A 23252-nucleotide genomic window follows, 5' to 3' on the forward strand; every position below is an offset into this window, starting at 1 on the left:
ACGGTGAGGCATGCGATGTCATAAAACGGTGTGAGTTGGTGAAGGCAGCAGACGGGAGACCCAGGATGTGAAGAAATAAATGTTTTTAATGAATAATGTCCAAAAAGTACTCAGTCCACCAAATCCAAAAGCCGGGCAGCGCGGCCGAGCGGAAGCCTGGGCTCGACGACGGTAGCAACCAGTATACGAAGGATGGGAGAGAGACTGGGCACACGGACAACTGGGAACAGGACGCGGAACAAAGAACACAGGTGGGGTTAAATACACAGGGAGTAATCACAGAAACGAGACACACCTGGGAATGATCAAGGGGAGACAGGACGGCACAGAGACTCAGAGACACAGAAACTCAAACTAAATACACAGAAAGACACAGATCATGACACGCGATCAAAGAATATTTTTCATCAACATGGACCCAGCTCCCTAGTGCCCTTAGTGTTCCCATTGTTCCCTCATCGCCCTCTAGTGTTCCCTCATTTCCCCCTAGTAATCCCCCTGAAACTCCTCCCCTTAGTTCCTCTCCCCAGTCCTAGCCTCCTAGGACCCCCAGAGACTTCTCGTTATCGCCTCCTGCGACCCCACTCCCACGCTGACGTCCGCCAGACCCGCCTCCTCTGGCCCGGCCCCTGCGCCGATGTCACCCGTCAGACCCGCCTCCTGTGGCCTGGCCCCTGCGCTGAGGACGTATGCTGGACCACCCTCTTGTGTTCGACCTCCTGTGCCGAGGACGCCCGCCGGACCTCCCACAACGGTCCGCCTCCTGTGCCTTCGCCCATTATGGATGGGTTGCTTTTTGTTGTTTTTGGACTGTTGGCCCTTACTGTGTCTCCGCCCACTCTGTTGGGTTGTTTTTTGTTGTTTTGGACTCTGGCCCTCCGTCCAGCGCCCCTCTGCCCACCCTTGTGTTTTTTTGTTTCTGACTTGTTTTTGGGCGTCTGGTAGCCACCCTTGAGGGGGTGTAATGTAAGGATCTGTTCCTTCTCTGTGTTTGTTTTGAGTTTCTGTGTCTCTGAGTCTCCATGTTGTCCTGTCTCCCCTTGATTGTTCCCAGGTGTTTCTTGTCTCCTTGATTACCCTCTGTGTATTTAACCCCACCTGTGTTCTTTCATCCTCTTCGTGTTAGTCTAGTCCTCCTGTCGTCACCAGTTCTGCGCTCCTTCATGCTGCTTGGACTTTTGGATTTGTATTTTCTGGATTATTCTCATCATTAAATCATTATTAGTCATCCTACCTGGGTCTCAGCGTCTGCCTCACCACTCACCACCGCAACTCATGACAAGTTTCCCAACTACTGTTTGTGAGCTTTAACATCTCAGTCACTAAAAATAAACATTTCCACCATCGAAGGGAGTGAAAATCCATCCAGCAGGCCACATACATTATTGGCATGCATAATTTGGCACTTGGAATATAATATCCTACTAAGTATTGGTTCCAATACCTGTGATTATGATATTGTACACACCCAGTTAACACCAGAAGTTTGCATTTGATACTTAAAGGGACACGTGCAATTTATTTTCATTCCTTTGTGCACCTGGGATACAGCAGTCTGTCATCGAAGTAGCTCTCCAGTTGTGTAACAGCGTCAGACTCTAAGACCTTGGTACGCAAATAAAATGCTAAATTTGAATTTATTTTAAACTAGAGCAACTTTACACGAAAAAAATCTTAGCTATAGCCCATTTGCTGGATTCGTCTGATTTCCTAAAAGAAAAAATATATATTTGGCGGCTTATGCAATCCCATTTATTACCATTTGGGTTTGTATTTGCTGTAAGAAATGTCACATTTTGCATAGCGAATCAGTAAAGAAAATTATTTAACTCTTTTAATAGATTCCCTGAAACATATTCTTGAAGAGTTTTAAGTGTATTAAGATGCATCTTTTTCTACAGAGCTGACTCAGCCTGTTTCACATCTCTATACAGCCAGTCATAGTGACTCCTTACCCAAATCTTTTGATGTAACAAACAAGTCCTTATATGTGACACTTTAAAGTGTGAAATCAGAATATGGCCTGCTGCATTTATCACTTACCTTTTTTCCCTTTGTTGCATCTTTTTTCATAAAAGAGAGGTGGTGTAATACTTGTTAAATGTAAATTAGGCTCCATGACTATAATTTAGAAAAGCCATGAACACAAATGTATGCCAGTCTGGAAGTTAATGGTTTTGTACCATTAACTTCAAGCGTTCTCTTGTGGTTAGCTTTCTCAATTAGACAAGTTTCTTGAGTTGAAGTAACATTGCTTTCTTCTTTCTCTGTTTGTTTTGTAGATAATGTGTTTGAACAGATCCTGAACTCGTCCTCTCAGGAGCTTGCAGAAGCAAGGCTGATACTGCGCAAAATCATCTGCCGGCAACTCTACAAGTGTCTGGGTCAAACCCAGTCAGACAAAGTCCTGACCGTCACTCAGGTTTGTTTGTAATTGGGCAGCTGTTTTGCAAATTTATGTTATTGGAGGGTTGAATAACCTGAATTGTTGGCATATTTTCAAATTACACACTGTCATGCTGCAGTAAGTTATTTATCAATATTTTACAATTTTTATACAAAAGTATAAAAGTTTGGTTTTTGGAAATGGAACAAACTCTCTGTTATGTTGTTTCCCCATCAGATACTGTTTTGCTTCCTTGTTCAGACTTCAGACACCATGAAAGCTCAAACAAAGTGTTCTGGCAGATTTGTCCAATTCTTTTGCAACTGCACTCTCAAATACATGTGTAGAAATATGGATGAATGGATGCATGAATGTATGCAGCCCACCCTGAAAGCTCTATATGACACAAAACGCATCAGAATCTGATGGTGGTATAGATGGATGGTGTAGTAAAAATAGTTCAAATTTGCATTTAATTTAATGAAGGTAAAACTACACATCCTTCTACTGGTAATGGCGCATTCTTGCAAATCTCATATTTTGCATTCTTGCAAATCTCATAACAAACATTTGTTTCTTACCTGTAGGATGGAGATGTCATAGCACCTGAGCTGACTCCTCTGAAACTCAGCTGGTGCACAAACAAAGAAGGCGAGGACAGTGATGGCTGCAGCTCCAAAGAAGCAAACGTTCACATGAACGGACTCAGTAAAGCAAAGACTCAGCTTAACTTTCAGTGAACGGAGAGAGACAGCTGCCCCTTGTTGCACATTAGAAGTAAACTTATGAGTGTTGCATGACAAGTGTATTTTTCTACAAGTCGAGTTCGTTGAAGAGCCCAGCAAATAGCTTTTTATACAAAACACAGAAAGTAGAAGAGAACGATTTAGTGAAACAGTCCTAGACAAGGTTTGTTTCAGAAAAAGGTTCAATTTAGCAATATACATATTTATTTTATTGCTTTTAATTGGTTTTGTTTGTCAAATATTCATTAGGCAATTTAAAGGCCTTTTATAATTTTCAACACAGTATCTTCATCAAATTTTTCTCAGGCTTTAATAACCTCCATCAGTCTGCTACATTTAAATAAACATGTCTGCACATTTAAAGTGTTTTTATATTTTATTTTTATTACTTGAGATGAGGGAGGAACTCCCTTTCTATTTATTTCATGTAGAGTTGTGTTTTGGTTGAATTTTTTGATACAACCTTATTTATTGTTTCTCCAGAAAATATCTTTGCTTGCTCCTCCTCTTTGCCTTGCAAAGATTGAAACATTTTAATGTTTACCTTCTACTTAATCATGTTGTGGGCTCATCAGATCTTTGCTTGACTGTGTTTAAAAACAACTGATAATGTTGGTTGCTGTGGTTTCTGAATGTAACCTTGTGAAGGTTTGGGAAACCAAATCTGTTGAAATAAACTTTTCAGAATTGAGAGGACACCATAAAGTCATCTGAAGCTAAAGAAGAAAGACACAAGTTGTTTTGTCTGATTGTTTTACATAACTATGCAAAAGGCCGCTAAAGGCCTTTTAGCAGCCAGCCAGCCCACCCTGAAAGCTCAATATGACACAAAACGCATCAGAATCTGATGGTGGTATAGATGGATGGTACAGTAAAAATAGTTCAAATTTGCATTTAATTTAATAAATGTAAAACTACACATCCTTCTACTGGTACTGGCGCATTCTTGCAAATCTCATATTTTGCATTCTTGCAAATCTCATATTTTGCATTCTTGCAAATCTCATAACAAACATGTGTTTCTTACCTGTAGGACGGAGATGTCATAGCACCTGAGCTGACTCCTCTGAAACTCAGCTGGTGCACCAACAATGAAGGCGAGGACAGTGATGGCTGCAGCTCCAAAGAAGCAAACGTTCACATGAACGGACTCAGTAAGGCAAAGACTCAGCTTAACTTTCAGTGAACGGAGAGAGACAGCTGCCCCTTGTTGCACATTAGAAGTAAACAGATGAGTGTTGCATGACAAGTGTATTTTTCTACAAGTCGAGTTCGTTGAAGAGCCCAGCAAATAGCTTTTTATACAAAACACAGAAAGTAGAAGAGAACGATTTAGTGAAACAGTCCTAGACGAGGTTTGTTTCAGAAAAAGGTTCAATTTAGCAATATACATATTTATTTTATTGTTTTTAATTGGTTTTGTTTGTCAAATATTCATTAGGCAATTTAAAGGCCTTTTATAATTTTCAACACAGTATCTTCATCAAATTTTTCTCAGGCTTTAATAACCTCCATCAGTCTGCTACATTTAAATAAACATGTCTGCACATTTAAAGTGTTTTTATATTTTATTTTTATTATTTGAGATGAGGGAGGAACTCCCTTTCTATTTATTTCATGTAGAGTTGTGTTTTGGTTGAATTTTTTGATACAACCTTATTTATTGTTTCTCCAGAAAATATCTTTGCTTGCTCCTCCTCTTTGCCTTGCAAAGATTGAAACATTTTAATGTTTACCTTCTACTTAATCATGTTGTGGGCTCATCAGATCTTTGCTTGACTGTGTTTAGATACAACTGTTAATGTTGGTTGCTGTGGTTCTTGAATGTTACGCTTGTGAAGGTTTGAGAAACAACATCTGTTGAAATAAACTCTTCAGAGTTGAGAGGACACCATAAAGTCATCTGAAGCTAAAGAAGAAAGACACAAGTTGTTTTGTCTGATTGTTTTATTCACCTCATGCTAAAGGCTGCAGAGAAACAGGTGAATTCTTGTTTACATCAGTACTTGTTTCTTCGTATTATCTTTTCCAGTATTTCCCTTGCCCCCTGAAGCTCCTCAGAGGAGGAGTTCAATATGTATATTTTGCACGTTGCCTATGACTTTTGCTCGTGGGGAGAGACATTTCAGTAATCCAAAACTAATAGAAAAAATTTAAGCAATCTACTTCCTTGCTTTGCGGATGCGGACTTTCTGATGTAAAATTCAAGAGCAGCAAATATTGTGCTAGTATCATCATTGGACCTAAGAAAACAAGGCAGCTGCAAGCCTTTAAAATTGTGACACTTTTTATGGATCAAATAGACTCAAAAAATTGTAACAGCAGCTGCGCTGTTACAATTAAATTTTTTGTCAGAGGGCCCAAGATTCCTGACGGTGCCCCTGAGCAGCATACAGACCCTTGATCAGCTCAATCAGCGCTGATGGGCTGGAATTTATTCAGATTTGTGTTCTGATGATATTTTAGAAAGATCTTCTCCATTTTTTAGAAGTTACGTGTATGTTAAATTTTAGTTGATCAACATTAGGACAAATTTCCCAAAAGAAGACATAGCCCTAAGTTACCACTTTTTTATATCTTAATTTCCATCCTGCAATCTAGTCAATTGTTCCTTGTAATTAAAAAACAGGGGAAAAACAGTCACTTCTATTATTTAGAAAAAAATACATTTATTCATTTATAAACTCCTGTTTTATGAAACATAATGCCTCAGTACTGAGACATTATGCTTCATTCTCAGTAAATATCAATTTCTCAGTAAATATCAATTTTCATGATGTTTTTCTTATTTGTCTAATTAATCAGTTGGGAGGCGGTGCTTTGTATGTGTTTCTCTTTCACATCAGATAATAACCCTGCCCTGGAGGAGGATACACTCTAGCTGTCAATATAAATTGTTATAGCAGCAGGTTGAAATTTTGATTCTGAAGATTCTGAGGTGACTGAAGTTTCCTTGCTGTGCTGGTAATATCACATTGAGTAACAGAAAAAAAATCTATTTATTTTGTTTGGCATTTGCTTTAAAAGTAGTCATGTCAACATAACATTAATAAATGCTATGTTATCTGTTCACACTGGAATGTCTGTCTTTGTTTTAATCTTTTCCTTCTTTACAGCATCTTGTCATCAGTCATTTGATCCTTCATTTCAAGAGTTTTGGTGACCATTTGCTGATCCTGCAAAACCTCTGAAACAATGACAGACAATGACTCTAAGATAAAACTGTTTAAACTGGACCAGGTGTGAAAAACTAATTCTCACTTCATTCACAAATGTCCTCAAAGGGCCGATTATGGGAGAATGCTTCTATGAAATTATTTTATAACAAACTGTTAAAATATTAATGAATACCTCAGTACTTAATATCACATTGAACATATTTTCACACTGATAGTTTGACAGTATAGAGACAAAAACTGCTTTAATTTAATTAGCAAAATAACATCTAAGCACACAACTTTTATCTTGAACTATTAAGGAAAAACCTTTGACCCTTCGGATTTGGCCCCTGGGACTTTAGTTTGACATGTGTGCACTAGAGGGAGATATAATTCTCTGTTCCTCTGTGTTCACAACTGCGATGCCACAAAAGTGGTGACAATAACTTGGTGGGATACAAAATACTGTATAATTATACTGTTTAAAATACACCATAAGTAAGTGATACAAAGTAAAGAAAGAATTTGACAATTTGTAAAGGAGGACTTTATTGAGACAAATTAATTGTTAAATGAGTTTACATGTAAAATTTGAATTACACTACAAACCCAGTGTAACCCAAGTGAAATGTTGAGTTCCATTTTTTGGTTTGCTACTATTGCCCTCCAAAATCTCGCGGTAGTTGCAATTCTCGCGAGATTTACTAAACAGCCAATCATTGTTGAGCGTCTGAGTCACATGTACCACCGTCAGCTCATTTGTTGGGTATATTAGCTGGAGCAAAAAGCATGGAGGATTAGATCCATCTCTGTTTCATGAAATCATTGTGGATTTATCTTTGTTGGAGATGAGGAAAAAAGGAAATATTTCAGAATCATACTCAGTGCAATCATATATAGAAAATAAATACTTTGATTATGTTCAAGTATATACAGATGCATCTAAAAGTTTAAGTAGCAACAATGGGGTGTCGTTTATCGTTCCAGGATTTAGTATTAAAAAATGTAAGAGGATTTCTGATGGCGTCTCAGTGTTTACAGGGGAAATGATGGGAATAATTCTGGCATTAGGATGGATTGAAGAGGTTCGTCCTCTGAGAAGTTTAATTTGTTCTGATTCAAGTTCATCATTATATTCAGTTAAACATAATCAGTCTAATAGTAGGCCAGACCTTTTATTTGAGATTCAGTTAATACTTTATAGAATTCAGGCCATGGGATTAATTGTCATTTTTACATGGGTTCCATCGCATATAGGAATAAAAGGAAATGAGTTGGCAGACAAATATGCAAAACAAGCTTCAAAAAACAGTTCCACTGAGATACTGATTCCTTTTAGTAAAGAGGAAATAAAATCTATTATAAAACAAAAGGTTAAGGAGAGATGGCAGAAGCAGTGGGAAGAAGAAAGAACTGGTAGATGGCTTTATTGTATTCAAAGGACAGTTGGTGCAATGAGGGCAAGAGAAAGAAGTAGAAAAGAAGAAAACATTTTATCCAGATTACGTTTTGGTCGTACAGGTTTAAACAGTACACTATTTAAAATGGGGAAACATCCATCAGGTAATTGTGATCTTTGTCTTCAAGAAGAGACAGTAGAACATGTTTTATTGTTATGTCCAAAGTACTCCGAGGAGAGAAGGAAATTAGAATATAGGTTTCTAAAGAATAAGTTACAGTTAAAAATACCAGATATTTTGGGATATTCCTCTTCCTCTGAATATTTAAGTTTTTTCATAAAATTTCTTAAGAAAACTAAACTGATAGAAAGGATTTAGTTTTTGTTTTTTTTTAAGTTGCGTTCTGATCCACACTCCATACCAGTAGGTGGCGGTAATGCACACCATTAAGTTGCTTGCCAACCGCCATTAAAAACAAAAAGAAGAAGAAGAAGAAGAAGATGGAGGATTAGAACAAGTTTGGGAGAGCAGAGCTGCAGGTCGGTTAAGCGCAACATTCTGTTTTTCTTTAATCTTGTATGATGCTGATAAAATTGTACTAACTTTAGGAGTCTCCGGTCGTAAGCTTAGGGATAAGAGAAACACAAAACCGCTTGTATGCCTTATGAACTGCGGAATTGGTGAGTCATTTCATGAAGACTTGGCGTTAGTTGATATCAATTCGGATGCTCTATTGCGACTCTGAACAAACAAATTGGAGAACAATGAGATGCCTTAAATATTAAAAGTATTTGCTTATCTAGATGATTTTTTGCATTGTTTGTTGTTTGTATGGAGCATATTTATTGACTTTTTATGAATAAGATTTATCTAGAAAATTTGTACTTGGAAATGCATTGATTAGGATTATTCATAGTGCAATGAGTGCCGATCATATTTTTTGTGTGCACACTGGAATGTTTGATTATATATATATTTGAGACTGGTCCTGCTTTATTGTACAGGCCAGGTTCGATGGCGAGCTGAAGAATCAGGTCCAAGAGCCTAAAGGATTTCACCTGTGGTGTTAAGATTTGGTTTCCCCACCAGGCTGGTGGGAGGCTTCCTGCAGCCCATGAACAAAATTGTTTCCACTCTGATCTGACTTTTGTCAGCATATGAACTGTAACAGGCGCTCTAAACTCACCTGACCCTGTTGAACCGCCTCAGTTCAGTTTTCAGGAGTTTTATGAACTGAATGGTGTGGCTTGTTACTGGAACTGTGGAACTGATTTGTTTTTTTTAATTTGTTAATTTAATTTGTTTTCTTTGTGTATTATTTCCTTTTATTTTAATATGGCCATTTAAATGTTATTTTTTTCCCTTTCTTATTGTAATGTAAATAATTAATCACTGTGAATACAAGGCACTCACATCTGCAACTTCTAGTCTGTCTACTCTTTCCTGAGCCGTATCTAGACTTCTGAGAACTAGCCCATTGACTTTGTTGGTCATGATCTATTTTTAATTATCTAGAAATATAGTATACTGGTTACACAGATATGCTACACCAGAGAGATTTATTCTTTTTTCTTTTCAATTTTAAGAGTCTATTTTCGTGACTCTACTGTCATATTCTGTGCTTTTAAGAGTTATTAAAGAGTAAATAAGATTTCTCATTATTCTGATTTCTCATAGGATTTTTGGACAAAGTTATCACTCGTTCCTATTCTGTTGGTTTCACACAGATATTAATTATTTTGGTCCTTTTCTTAAATTAGTGATGTTGACATGATTCTATACCTGGTTTTCAGGTGTTCAATGATCCCATTCATGGCAATATTGAGCTGCACCCAATCCTTGTCAAAATCATCGACACTCCTCAGTTTCAGCGACTTCGAAACCTCAAGCAGCTTGGCGGAACATATTATGTTTATCCTGGAGCGTCCCACAACCGCTTTGAACACAGCATTGGGTAAATGCCTGTATTTATTGCAGCTAATTGCTGTTAATTAAGTTAAAGCCTTTAAGTTAAAGCTTTTAACTTAAAGGCTTTAAGAGCAAAATACTTACACAGTGTCTTGCAAAAGTATATCAGTGCTTCTCAAAATAACTTTATAGATGTCTAAGTACTATGTTGGTTTAGAGCAAACATTAGTTGTCTGTTGAAAGTTTACATCAGTTTACTTCTTTATGTTTATTTTATTTTGTATGAGATCTTTTTGTTGCTGTTACAGGGTGGCGCACTTGGCTGGAGAACTTCTTCAGACTCTCAAAAAGAAGCAGCCAGAGCTAGGAATTGATGAGAGAGATCTTAAAATTGATGAGAGAGATCTTAAATTTAATGAGAGAGACATCCTTTGTGTACAGATTGCTGGACTTTGCCATGACCTGGGTGAGGTACAGTGATCCCTCGTTTATCGCGGGGGTTACGTTCCGAAAATGACCCGCGATAAGTGAAATCCGCGAAATAGAAAACTTTTTTTTTTTTTTTTTTTTTTTACAATTAGCAACTATTACATGTATACAAATACAGTGACTCACGTGTAGGCCGTTTCACTGCTCTTCAGACTGGGGCGCTGCATCCTGACTGCGCTCTGCAGTGTTCTCTTCTTCTGAAGCCCGCGGTGCAGGTGTGTTTGTTCGGGAGAAGAACATAGTGATAGGCAGCTGTTGTCGCTCTTTTTTCTTCTTTGCAAAAAGATCCTTGTAGACCGACATGCCACCATCGATTATGTTGGAGAACTGTAATGAACGGCTCATCAAAGGGTCCCATTCCTCAGCTACTCGCTTAAGTTCAGTGGCCATTCGCACCATGGTTGCTAAGCGACCAAGCGTTAGTCCTTCCTCCTCATCTCTCGTGTCCTCTTCTCCCTCTTCTCTTTCATCGTCGCTTTGTGGCTTTGTCATTTCTGCCAGCTCTGCATCGGTCAGCGGCTGTGCGTCTCCATCAATCAGGGCGTTTATGTCATCCGGACTCATGTCATTAAAGCCGTCTCCTCCAATCTGTTTAGCCAGATTCACAGCTGTTTCTACGGCAGATTGGTGGACCTCGTCAAGCGAGCCTCCGGTTGCGTTTTGCACTGCCTCTAGCCATAGTTTTTTCCAGCAGGCCTTCAGAGTTTCCGTTTTCATTTCCTGAATGGCCCTCTGAATGTTTTGGAGACACAATGCGATGGTGTATCCACGCCAGTAGTCCTTCAGTGAGAAATCTTGATCCGAGTCCATAGCGTCAACAAGATGTTGCAGGGTGTTGCGCGTATAGAGAGCCTTGAAAGCACGGATGACTCCTTGGTCCATGGGCTGAATCAGGGATGTAGTGTTTGGCGGCAGAAATTCGATTTGCACACCATCATATGCCAAATCATTACCGTGACCTCCGGCGTTGTCAAGGAGCAGAAGCACTTTAAAGTCCAGTCCCTTTCCTCTCAAATAACACTTGACCTCCGGGATGAAACAGTTTTTGAACCAATCCAGATTGAGCGCTTTTGTCATCCAAGCCTTTGCATTGTACATCCAGTAAACAGGCAAATCATCCTTATTTTTGTTTTTCAGCGCCCTGGGATTTTTAGACCTGTAAATCAGCCCCGGTTTAATCATGAAACCTGCGGCATTTCCGCACATAGCCAGGGTCAAACGGTCTTTGTGAACTTTAAATCCTGGGGCTTTGGCTTCTTCCTGCATGATGAAGGTGCGGGAGGGCATTCGTTTCCAAAATAAGGCAGTCTCATCCATGTTAAAAACTTGTTCGGGCTTATATCCCCCCTCCTCAATGATCGCCTTGAATTTATTGTTCACGAAGGCTTCTGCCTCAGCGGTATCCGCAGACGCCATCTCACCGTGCAGACAAACATTTTTAAGTCCAAAGCGTTTCTTAAACTTTTCAAACCAGCCCTTGCTTGCATTAAATGCGCTTGGCACTTTGTCAGCAGCACTTGCTGAGGGCCCGGCATCCTCTCCCTCTTCCCCGTCACTGACAGCAAAGTTTTCATACAGCATTCTCGCTTTTGTGCAGATAACGTTTGTATCCAGGGTTATGTTTTTTTTCCTGCAGTCATTAATCCACAGAGCTAATGCCGTCTCCATCCGTACCATGGTCTTGTTGCGGACAGTTACAACCCTTTTTGCATTCGTATTAAAATTGACTGCTGCTGTCGTCCTTATGTTTTTTTCATCCTTCTTTATGTAACGAACGGAAGATTCATTGATTCCGTAATGGCGAGCAACGGCTGCATAGCTTTTACCTTCCCTTAGCATGTCCAGAAGTTTAACTTTATCTGAGATAGGTAGCATCTTCCGCCGTTTGGTCCCATCCGCAGGTGCTTTTGTCGGTCCAGGCCGTTTCGTCGACATTATGGGTTTAGGAGATGTTCGAAATTACAAGATAATTTTAAATTTGCCAAGCTGTTTTACGTACGTACACAACTGCACGAGACGACAAAATGATAGCACAATTCGTAGCATGTTTTGATACAAGAAGCGGGAGTGAGTTTTTAGCGAATCAGAATGCAGAGCACAATGCAAAAAAAAAAAAAAAAAAAAATGCATTATGAAAATCCGCGAAATAGCGAATCCGCGATAAGTGAACCGCGAAGTGGCGAGGGATCACTGTATTCCCCAAAAAGACAATATTCAGCTTCTTCAGTATAGAATACTTTCAAGAACTATTCTACTTCTTCAAAATCTACTTCTTGGGTAGCCACTACCTTAAGTTATACTTGCCTCTAATGAGAAAATGAATTATATTTATTGCTACTTTTGACTATTGTCATTTTATATTATAGAGCAGTGTTGTATAAAGTACTGAAATCTCAGAGTCAAGTAAAAGTATAAGTACCTCTCCAAAATATGACTTTGGTAAAAGTCGAAGTCACTGACTGAAATGTTACTTGAGTTAAAGTCTTAAAGTATCTGAAACTTCTTGTACTTAAGTATGGAAATTACTGTAAAAATGGATGTACTCAAGTAATGTAATGAAAAGTACAAGTAAAAAGTAAAACAAAGCAAACGCAGTTTGAATGACATTTTTTATATTTTGGTAAACTTGTCAAATACACTTAAAATAATGTACCCAACCAAGTGCAGGCAAAATTAAACCTGCTAATAGATATACCTGCAGGCATCATTTAGTTAAGAAAATTAGGTGCTTTACCTATAGCACAAGGTTAACTTAACCTGCTTTACAACTGAACCAGCTTCTTAGTATACCCTCCAGGACAGAAAATACAAAGTTTTTGTAAGCCTTAAGTTTTCCCTTCAAGTAAGGTCAGTGCTGAAAATGAGAAAAATAAATAGTACAGAAAATGCGGCCAACATGAAGACAAAGAGCTGTTACGATTACTCTACTTCACAAATCAGTGAATCAGTCAATGCTACAGTCAGTAGGTGGTGCACACAACTGGTCATTATGCAAAAGAAAAAAAGAATTGGGAGGGAAATGCAGCTTATTGGCATCTGTAAACCTGGTTTTGAACTTGCATGCCTTTCCTATATTCGTTAAATTTAGTCTAAATTGCTATCGCTATGGCTTCTGTCCCCCCTTGAACAGAGGAGTCTAGGTAGCCTGCTACAGTCAACATTAAGCCTAAGCTAAATACACCACGTGTGGAACTGAAACAATGCCAAACAAAGTTCATTTATGCTCAAGATTTCACAATAGTGTCTAGTGACCAAGCTATAGTTACTGAAACAGGAGGATTATAACCATTTCATAAGACGTTACCTCGATGTGTTTCTTCAAGTTGGACGGGAAGTTTTTGTAAGATAGAATTTCCACATCTTCGGGCAGGAATAACATAAACTTCATGCGCTATGACGAATCTTTAACACCCACGAAAGAGTATATTGTGTTTAAATAAGGCCAGGGGCTCTCATCACCAGCTGGTGGTCCCCCTGGAGCCGTGTCCGACGTAGTTGCAGTCGTTGTGGTCTCCGTCTCCTCCTCCATGTGGCTGCTGCTGATTGCGAGACTTGCTTTGTGTTTAATGGGAGAAGCGAAACAGGTGTATCCTATTGGTGGTGATGAACAAGCCCAGGCAAGTAAGGCTACCGACTTTGTTCGGTAGCCTTACTTGCTACTTGCTAATCAGTAGGTGGGATCAAAACACTTTGATTCTCTCTCTCGCTTTTTTGTAATGAGTAACTAAACCACAAATTGAAAATGTATCGGAGTAAAAGTATGCAATTAAGTTCGGAAATATAGTGAAGTAAAAGTGAAAGTCATCAAAAAATTTCATACTCAAGGAAAGTATGAAGTACTCCAAAATATACTTAAGTAAAGTAGTGAAGTATTTTTACTTCGTTACTATACAACACTGTTATAGAGTTTGGCAAAGGAAGTATTCCACTTCTTCCAAATATACTTCCAAATCAATACAGACAAACAAATATCAATAAATAATTTATATAAAATCTGCATTTATGTTAGAAAATAAATCTTTTAATTTTAGAAAAAATCTATAAAATTATATGTTGATTTTTTTTATTAGGATTTTATTATCTGTATGTTTATCTAAACAGAATCTTCACTTGATCAAAATCAAAACTTAGTTTTAAACTCAGTCTTTTTAGGATAAAAATGGATTAGTGGATCATTGGTTTCCAGAATGAAAGAGATCAATTTCAGAAATGTTATTTTCATTTCAAGTCAGACTTCTGACCCCATTTACTCTATTTCTCTCTTTTCAGGACATGGACCGTTTTCCCACATGTTTGAAATGTTTATCCACAAAGGTAATCCTGAATGGAGGGTAAGAAATTATTTTTACCCTTACTGAATTGCTGCCTCATTTATTTTTTCAGACTGGTTTGAGAATAAGAAAGCCTACATTTTTCTTCCACTCTTTGAATTGGAGTTAGAATATGACAGTTTTTTTTTGACCAGCTTTAAGGATGTAAAGTTTTTAAGTTGACTACCTAGTTTGTAAAAATATGACTTTCATAAAAAAAAAAAAACTGGTTTAATGCTTTAACTGGTTTAATGCATAAACCAGTCCTTTTGACAACTGGATTAACAAAAATATATTCAGTGCTGTCCCTGCTGGTATCTTAACAGACTAAATAAAACTGATGCAATGAAACACATCAGTACTTGTCAAAAAATTGCATATCCTTAAAGAGAATAATATTCTGTTAATAGTCTATTCATTACACACATTGGAGTAGACTATTCCACCCTCATTTCTGGCCATTGTTATGATTAAACCTTGCATAAAATGAAAACTAATTCAGTGTCTCAGACATGTAAATTTGCATAAGATCATTAAAAATAGTATTTTGCATTAATGCTGTTAATGAAAACCTCCGTAGAGGTTTAGATAGTGGCCTTCAGTTCATCTGCATTGTTGGTTTTAGTGTCACTCATCTTCCTCTTGACAATACTCCATAAATTCTCCATGGACTTCAGGTCAGGCCAATTTACTGCTCAATCTAACACTGAAACTCCATGGTCATATAAACAGCTCTGAGTTTTAGAAGTAGGGACAGGTGCCCAGTCCTGCTGAAAAATCCTAACAACATCTCCATAAAGATTACTTATTTAATTTATAAAAGATTCTTGTGAAAATAACTAGAATATCTGCCTAAATTTAAAGATATGGAAAATATTTACAGTGTCCTGCTGTGTCTAATTAAAGCAGCAGTATCTAACTTTTATTTTTTTTAAAGTTTTTTTTACATATTTGATAAAGCTGTGACATTATAGTATGAGACAGATAATCAGCAAAAACAATCACGCTCCTCTGCCTTCTCCCAGTGCTAATTAGAAATAATCAATTAGAGCCAGGTGGAGGGTCTAGGCTACTTAGATTGACCACTAATGATTTCTAATAAACAATTTTCCTGGAGCGTTGTTTCTCTGCCATTGGAACATTTAGCCATGTGTACACGATGTTGATAGACAGTGCTAACATACTCCTTCTGGCTCTGATTGGTTGTTTTTGACCAGGAGCTGTGCATTTCTTCAGGAATTTCACTTGGAGGTGTTCAGTTTACTATAATGATATAATGACAGTTTTAAAAAATATGTGAAAAAAATTGTAAAAGTTGCTTAATGATGCTTTAAACTTAGGCTTATTCTCATTTATTCAGAATACATGTTTCTTGTATTTTTGAAATGTGACTGTCTCTTAGAATAACTAATTTTATGTTTCTTGCAGCATGAGAAAGCATCTCAAGACATGTTTGACCATCTGGTGGAAAAAAATAACTTGATAGGAGACATGGAGCACCACGGCCTGGTGCCGAAAGAGGACCTGCTCTTTATAAAGGAGCTGATTGATCCAAAGGTTGAAGAGATTGCTAAGGTACCCATCTGTTCAGCTTTAGAAATATACCAGTATAATCTTCAACCGGGTCGTGGTTAGTCTGGTATAATGTGTTGCACTACCTCCATCTTATCATCACCCTCTTTGGATGTGATAAACTTTCAAGCACTGATATAGAAAATTATGTAAATTAGAGAAAGTACTTCTTTACCAGGGAAGTGAAAAGTCGTCCTCAAAACAGTTTAACTGGAAAAAGAAACATTAAATAAATTTTAAAAAACGAAGGAATTAACTATAATGTATAAAACTACCACATTGTATCAAAAACATTGATGCACTTTTGACAAAGGACAATTTGTATTTCCTATTTCACTGTTTCTTTCTGTGGAATCAGAAAATATTACTTTAAAAATTAGTGCTTATCTACAATTCTGTGGTTGTCCATTCACAGTGGCCACACCATGGCCGTCCTAAAAAGAAGGCCTTCCTCTACGAAGTTGTGTCCAACACTAGGAACAAGATTGATGTGGATAAGTGGGAATATTTTGCTAGGTGACTTTTTGGATTTAATTTTCTTCTCAAAATTTCAATCTTGTCTTAAATTCCATAAATTTTTAAACATATTTTTTGCTCTTGCCATATGTCAGGGACTGCCATCAATTGGGTATGCAGAACAACTTTGACTGCCATCGCTTGATTAAATTTGCCAGAGTGTGTAAAGTGGGTGGGATGATGCAGATCTGTTACAGAGACAAGGTTTGATTTGTTTAATTATTTTTCCTTCTTATATCAAAATTACAATATTTGCCACTACATGTTGTCATTATTGTTAACAGGAGGTGTTCAATCTGTACAACATGTTCTACACAAGGTTCTCTTTGCACAAAAGAGCCTACCAGCACAAAGTGTCCAACAGCATAGAGTGGATGTAAGGAGCCCTTGACATTGCTGGAGCTTGGTGGACACTGTTTCTGTTTTATTACCTTTTATTTCATGCAATGTTTTCTCACCATTGCAAGCTGGGTTTTTCCTTCAGGATCGGAGATGCTTTTCTGGAAGCAGATAAACACATCCAGATTGAAGGCAAGGATGGGAAAATGTTCACTCTCTCCACAGCTATTGATGACATGGTGGCATATACTAAACTGACAGGTGAGTAAACCTGTACAACAATGTAGAAAAACAGAAGAGTATGTTGGTTTGATTAAATGTGGATTTTTAAGACCAATATAAACATGTATTCTCTTTATTTTACTTGTGCAAGATCAAAGGGATGGAAATAAAAATGAAGTTATAAACAATTTGCATCCACAAGATCCATAGGGGTAAAACTGACATTAGCATTACCCATTAGCACTCATAATTTAATTCTGGTAGTTTATTCAGCACTTGTTTTAATACCATTTTTGAACAGAAACTTAAAACACTTAAAGTAATTATAACATAATCAGAAGTATATTAATCTAGATTCCCCCACCCTTATTTTCCTTCTTCAAAACCCTGCTTGCTACTCTTATCTTGTACACAAGATACATTAGCACTACTTCAGCATATTTTTACATGAGTAAAATATGTTGAAGTAAAAAGTAGCCATCCAAGAAATTAAATTAAACAAATAACCTTAAAAAAGAAGTATTCCATAAAAAGGCTTCTCAATATTGAATAACAGATCATAACATTAATATAGATTTTTGAGCAGTGCCTTTCAGCAACCTCTCTGTCCATGAGGATTTAAAACTGACTTCACTGAAGTTCAGTCAGTTCAGCACACAGTGCTTTTCACGATTCCATTCAGAAGTCCTTTTTTCTGTAGTACCTCCCAACATTTTGTTATCAATTTTGGAGATCAGACTTTTATATGAGGATTTTACATTAACGTGGTGACTGGGGTGTAGGGATGTAGGACATGTCAGAGTTGTGAGTATATAAGAATGTTTTTATGGACAGCTGCTCAAATTATACTCTTTCTGTATGAAAATAAAGAAAAAAACATTTTCTCTGGTATTTAGAGTCTGAATTTTTAGAGGATTTGAAATCTATTTCTTTGTTTTGACCAATTTTGTGTTTTTGTTTGCCTTGCAGATGCTATATTTGATCATATATTGACCTCCTCCTGTGTGGAGCTTCAGGAGGCACGGAAAATACTGGAAAGGATAATGCAAAGAAAGCTCTACGAGTGTCTGGGGGAATTTTCATCAGAAGAGAGTGAGGACGATATGAAGGTATCCTAAGAACTTCAACTGTACTCAGTAACACTGTAACTATCCATCCATTTTCTGACATCCTTCACCCTAACGGGGCTGGAAGGGGTGATGGTGCCTATCTCCAGGTGACATTCCGGGCAAGAGGCGTGGTACACGCTGGACAAGTTGCCAGGGCAACACAGAGACAGACAGGACAAACAACCATGCACACACACACACACACACCTAGGGAGAATCTAGAGAGACCAATTAACCTGACAGTCATGTTTTTGGACTGTGGGAGGAAGCCGCAGTACCCAGAGAGAACCCACGCAGGCACAGAGAGAACATGCAAACTCCGTGCAGAAAGACCCCAGGCCGGGAATCGAACACAGGACCTTCTTTTCTTGCTGCAAGGCAGCAGTGCTACCAACTGCGCCACTGTGCAGCCGCACTGTAACTATATTGTTTGATTTTTAAGTAAAAATCTGGAAGTTGTAACATTTTATGCGATTTCTGTTTAGAATTTGTGGAACGCGCATGTCGGCGAGCGAAACCCAGACGATTATGTAGTGGAAGTGAGTTTAAATGCAAATAAGATCTTTTTTTCTGACTGAGGCAATTAATTTTGATATTTGCAATTTAATCTCTGAATTATTATTTGTAACCTCACACTATTTATTTAATATTTAGTTAGTCAAGTATAACTATGGAATGGGGAAAGAAGACCCCATAAAACATGTGAGGTTCTACAAGAAGAAAACCCCACATGTAGCCACGCCTATCGACAAAGCTGAGGTGAGAATGAAACAAATTATTTTAGATTCTTGATTTGTTCATTACTGTCACTCGTGTTCTTCTGAAGCGAGATCATTTGAATTTTCACCACAAGTGTTTCTAATTTATGGTTCAATACAAACTGACATGTGCTGCTTATATCTCTTTCAGGTATCTCTACTTCTTCCAGAGCGGTTTGAAGAGAAGAAGTTTAGAATTTACACTAAGAGAACAAATGATGAAGATGTGGAGGCTGACAGAAGGATCTTTGGCACATTTGGCCCCGCACACCCAGTTCAAGCCGGAGGTATTTCTGGAGGCTATAATTAGCCAAATATAGTAGACATCAGCTATTTTTAATTAGCTGTGATTCATAACTTTCTAATTTTATCTTAAACAGTATGTGAAAAATATTAGGAGTTTATCTACTTGAATTTATTTACTGATCCCCCAAATTTGTGTTTATTCCACAATGTAAATATCTGTTTGGGTTAACAACTCAAGACTATAAAAATACAGTATGTATGTAACTGTATATTAATTAATGTTCTTGCACCATTAATTAATATCTCAAGTCTATAAAAATACAGTATAACCTTTATAACTCTATATTAATTAATGTTCTTGTGCCACCACTTTCTGTAAGAAGTGATTCCTCAAAGGTAAAACTGGTGATGTAGAGTTATTTTATTTTATTATTTTACAGTCGTCAAAATTATCTGTGTAGTGTAGTTTACTTTTTATGTCACAATTTATGCATTTTCATTTTTTATGTACACTGTGCACTCACACAACTTGCAAATTCTGTTTTTTCTGTTTTTTAGGAAGTAACCATGGCACCGGTTCTGAAGCCTCTGATCCCAGGTTGGAATAACCACAGAACATGAAAGAAATAAATGTTATTCTTGTCAATAAGTATAACCAGGCATAAATTTAAATGGATTTGTAAAAGTGCAAACTGTTTTTGCATTTAAAGAGGCTTGAAAGTTAATCTTATATGGGCTTTTTTTTCTTAAAGGTGAAGGTTTTGATTAACAGATAATATTTACATATCAAGAAATACAATAAAAAAGATCAATTTGAAACTTTATTCAAATATTTGATTTGTCATTTGTGATTATTTTGTTCTTTTTTGGTGTTTGGTATATGGGTATTTGATTTATTAGTTTTATTCATACTTACTCAATTAGTTTTGGTAAATTACGTTTGTTGTCATCACCTTCCAGGTCTGTTGACATTACAAATATGTCTTTGGGTATCATTTAAATAAAATATTATTCTTGACTAAATGTGCAGTAATGCCATTCAATCTGGACTTGAATGTGTAAAATTTTCTCAGGAGTTGTGAGAATGTAATCATTTTGACAAACTTGTTTTGAAATAAATTGTGAGATGTCACATTGTGTTTAATTTCTTTCAACACCGTTGTGCTGTACATTTGTTTTTTTTTGGTTACATCTAAAAGACTTTACCAAAGCCTGAAGCTCAGCTGTAGAAATGTCGTTGTTCTTTCACCCACTAAAGAACTCAAGAAGAGTCTTGTAGATACTGTATATTGCTAATGTGAAAGTCATTTAACAAATTTAGACTTAAAGTATTCGTTTTATTCTTTAACTTTCATTATTTAAATTTTTATTCTGACTAGAGGTAGTTTGAACAGGTTTTCATTTGGTGAAAGTGAAGGAGGTCTCAAGGACACTTTTTTTTTTTTACCAAAGATAATAAAATATCATTGGAAAAATAACAAAAGCTGGCCAGCAATTATAAAACCTGTTGCTTTTGAGAAGGCTATGAATATTACATTTTCAGTCTTTACTCCACCATTTAGAGAAAATAAATCCACCTCTTACACCCTTTCAGAATACAAATTTAGAAATACGTTTTGTAATAGTTCAATTGGTTCTTCATATCTATAAGTTAATGACATTAACATATTAACATATGAGTGAGTGAGTGGATCGATCGATTGATGATGAGCATGCTGGTTTAGGAACCTTTAATAAAAAGCTCAGTATAATTTATGCTTGAATTCCACTGTCTTACAATGAAATTATATATATATATATATATATATATATATATATATATATATATATATATATATATACAGTACAGACCAAAAGTTTGGACACACCTTTTAATTCAATGAGTTTCCTTTATTTTCATGACTATTGACATTGTAGATTCACACTGAAGGCATCAAAACTATGAATAACACATGTGGAAATATGCACTAAACAAAAAAGTGTAAAACAACTGAAGATACCCCTTATATTCTAGTTTCTTCAAAGTAGCAACCTTTTGCTGTGATTACTACTTTGCACACACTCTGCATTTTCTTGATGAGCTTCAAGAGGTAGTCACCTGAAATGAAGCCTAGGCGCAAATTCAAACTGGAAGACTCTTTAGCCCCACCTGCATCATCCAGTCGGCGCGTCCCGCTCATCACCACCGACCTATCAACGCTGGACCAAGCCACGTCACGTCCAATCACCGACCAAGGCCCAGTTGATAAGGACCTCCATCCATGGCATCTTCCGCTTTCCAGCTGCGCTCAACCCTCCTCCACCCCTTCTCCACCTCCACTCTTCAGGCTCCCATCCTTCACCGACCTCCACCACCAGTGTCGGGTCCCGGGGGATGACATTCCTAACCTTCATCGGGAATGCTCATCCGAGCTGATCGCAATTCACAGCTCAATGTCCTCAGCCGGGGCCCGAGCGCCAAAGAACTTTAAATTCATGCATGTCAATAAACCTTTTTAATCGCTGTTTTTCCGTCCGAGTCTCTCCAGATTGAAATGGTTTTCACTTCATAGGTCAACATGCCCTGTCAGGTTAATAAGTGGGATTTCTTGCCTTATAGTCATGAAAATAAAGAAAACCCATTGAATTAGAAGGTGTGTCCAAACTTTTGGTCTGTACTGTATTTATATACAGTATATATATATATATACAGTATATATATACATACACATACACATCCTCGTCGTGTTCGTCTATACTTTCTGTCGTCACCAGTTGTGCGCTGCTTGGACTTTTGGATTAGTATTTTCTGAATTATTCTCATCATTAAATCATTATCAGTCATCCTACCTGGGTCTCAGTGTCTGCCTCACCTCTCACCACTGCAACTCATGACAGTAGGACCCGACCACAAGCTACAACGGTGAGGCACGCGATGTCATAAAACGGTGTGAGTTGGTGAAGGCAGCAGACGGGAGACCCAGGATGTGAAGAAATAAATGTTTTTAATGAATAATGTCCAAAAAAGTACTCAGTCCACCAAATCCAAAAGCCAGGCAGCGCGGCCGAGCGGAAGCCTGGGCTCGACGACGGTAGCAACCGGTACACGAAGGATGGGAGAGAGTTTAGTCAAGAATAAGAGTTGTAATTAAAAGTTGTAATAGAATGTGAGTGAGTGAGTGAGTGAGTGAGTGAGTGAGTGAGTGAGTGAGTGAGTGAGTGAGTGAGTGAGTGAGTGAGTGAGTGAGTGAGTGAGTGAGTGAGTGAGTGGATTGATTGATTGATTGATTGATTGATTGATTGATTGATTGATTGATTGATTGATTGATTGATTGATTGATTGTGAGCATGCTGGTTTAGGAACCTTATATTCAGTGCATATATATATATATATATATATATATATATATATATATATATATATATATATATATATATATATATAAGCAAGATCATTTGAATTTTCACCACAAGTGTTTCTAATTTGTGGTTCAAGACAAACTGACATGTGCTGCTTATATCTCTTTCAGGTATCTGAAATATATACGTATATATATATACAGAAAATTCTGATAACTTTCCTAATCAGAGTTGATTTTTCTTATTTTAAAAATAAGCCTTATTAAAAGTTTTGCTATTAATTGATGTGTGCAGAGCATAAATTAAAGGGATGGTTTGACTGTTGCCTAGCTACAGGTTGTGTACCCCAATTTATCTAATTTTAATTAAATTAAATCGAATTTAAATTGAATTCAATTTAAATTCGATTTAATTTCATGAATAATTGGATCACTTTTCTTTTCAGTTGCTGCTATATAAATAAAATATGTTTATATTTTATTTCAATAGCACCAACTGAACATACATCACAAACAGATGTTTATTTTTATGAAATCATACGGTTTTTGATTCATTCGCTTCCTCTGCAGCACTCAACTATCCAGGAAAAGAAACTCAGGATTGTCTTAGGGCAGTTTTCGTTTAATTTTACCTCGGCACTGTCAAAGTAATTCTCAGCTAAGAAGGAAAGGCTTTTATCTTCATTTTCCGATTTTGTGGGTTCTTTACAGGGAGCTGGTATACTGCTGACAACATCTGGTGATGCTTTATCTGC

At 37.2% G+C, this 23252-nt stretch overlaps 1 protein-coding gene across 2 annotated transcripts in view; it reads left to right on the forward strand.

Annotated features, from left to right (window-relative positions):
* The window catches only part of LOC102218487 (deoxynucleoside triphosphate triphosphohydrolase SAMHD1-like), a 30963-nt gene extending 10672 nt beyond the window's left edge, over positions 1-20291 (forward strand). The window contains exons 1-13 of one of the 2 annotated variants that reach the window (XM_023331205.1): positions 8333-8370; positions 9484-9644; positions 14357-14418; positions 15826-15972; positions 16385-16485; positions 16581-16689; positions 16770-16861; positions 16970-17085; positions 18016-18155; positions 18641-18694; positions 18810-18914; positions 19065-19200; positions 19718-20291. In XM_023331205.1, coding sequence (XP_023186973.1) covers positions 8348-8370; positions 9484-9644; positions 14357-14418; positions 15826-15972; positions 16385-16485; positions 16581-16689; positions 16770-16861; positions 16970-17085; positions 18016-18155; positions 18641-18694; positions 18810-18914; positions 19065-19200; positions 19718-19767 — 1296 coding nt within the window. In that variant the 5' untranslated portion in view covers positions 8333-8347 and the 3' untranslated portion in view covers positions 19768-20291. Of the gene's footprint in view, positions 1-8332; positions 8371-9483; positions 9645-14356; positions 14419-15825; positions 15973-16384; positions 16486-16580; positions 16690-16769; positions 16862-16969; positions 17086-18015; positions 18156-18640; positions 18695-18809; positions 18915-19064; positions 19201-19717 lie in introns of those variants that run through there. The other variant, XM_023331190.1, reaches the window with a different exon arrangement.
* Positions 20292-23252: the final 2961 nt, after the last annotated feature.

This window comes from Xiphophorus maculatus, chromosome 1 (assembly GCF_002775205.1).
Source record: "Xiphophorus maculatus strain JP 163 A chromosome 1, X_maculatus-5.0-male, whole genome shotgun sequence".
Lineage (NCBI taxonomy): Eukaryota > Metazoa > Chordata > Actinopteri > Cyprinodontiformes > Poeciliidae > Xiphophorus > Xiphophorus maculatus.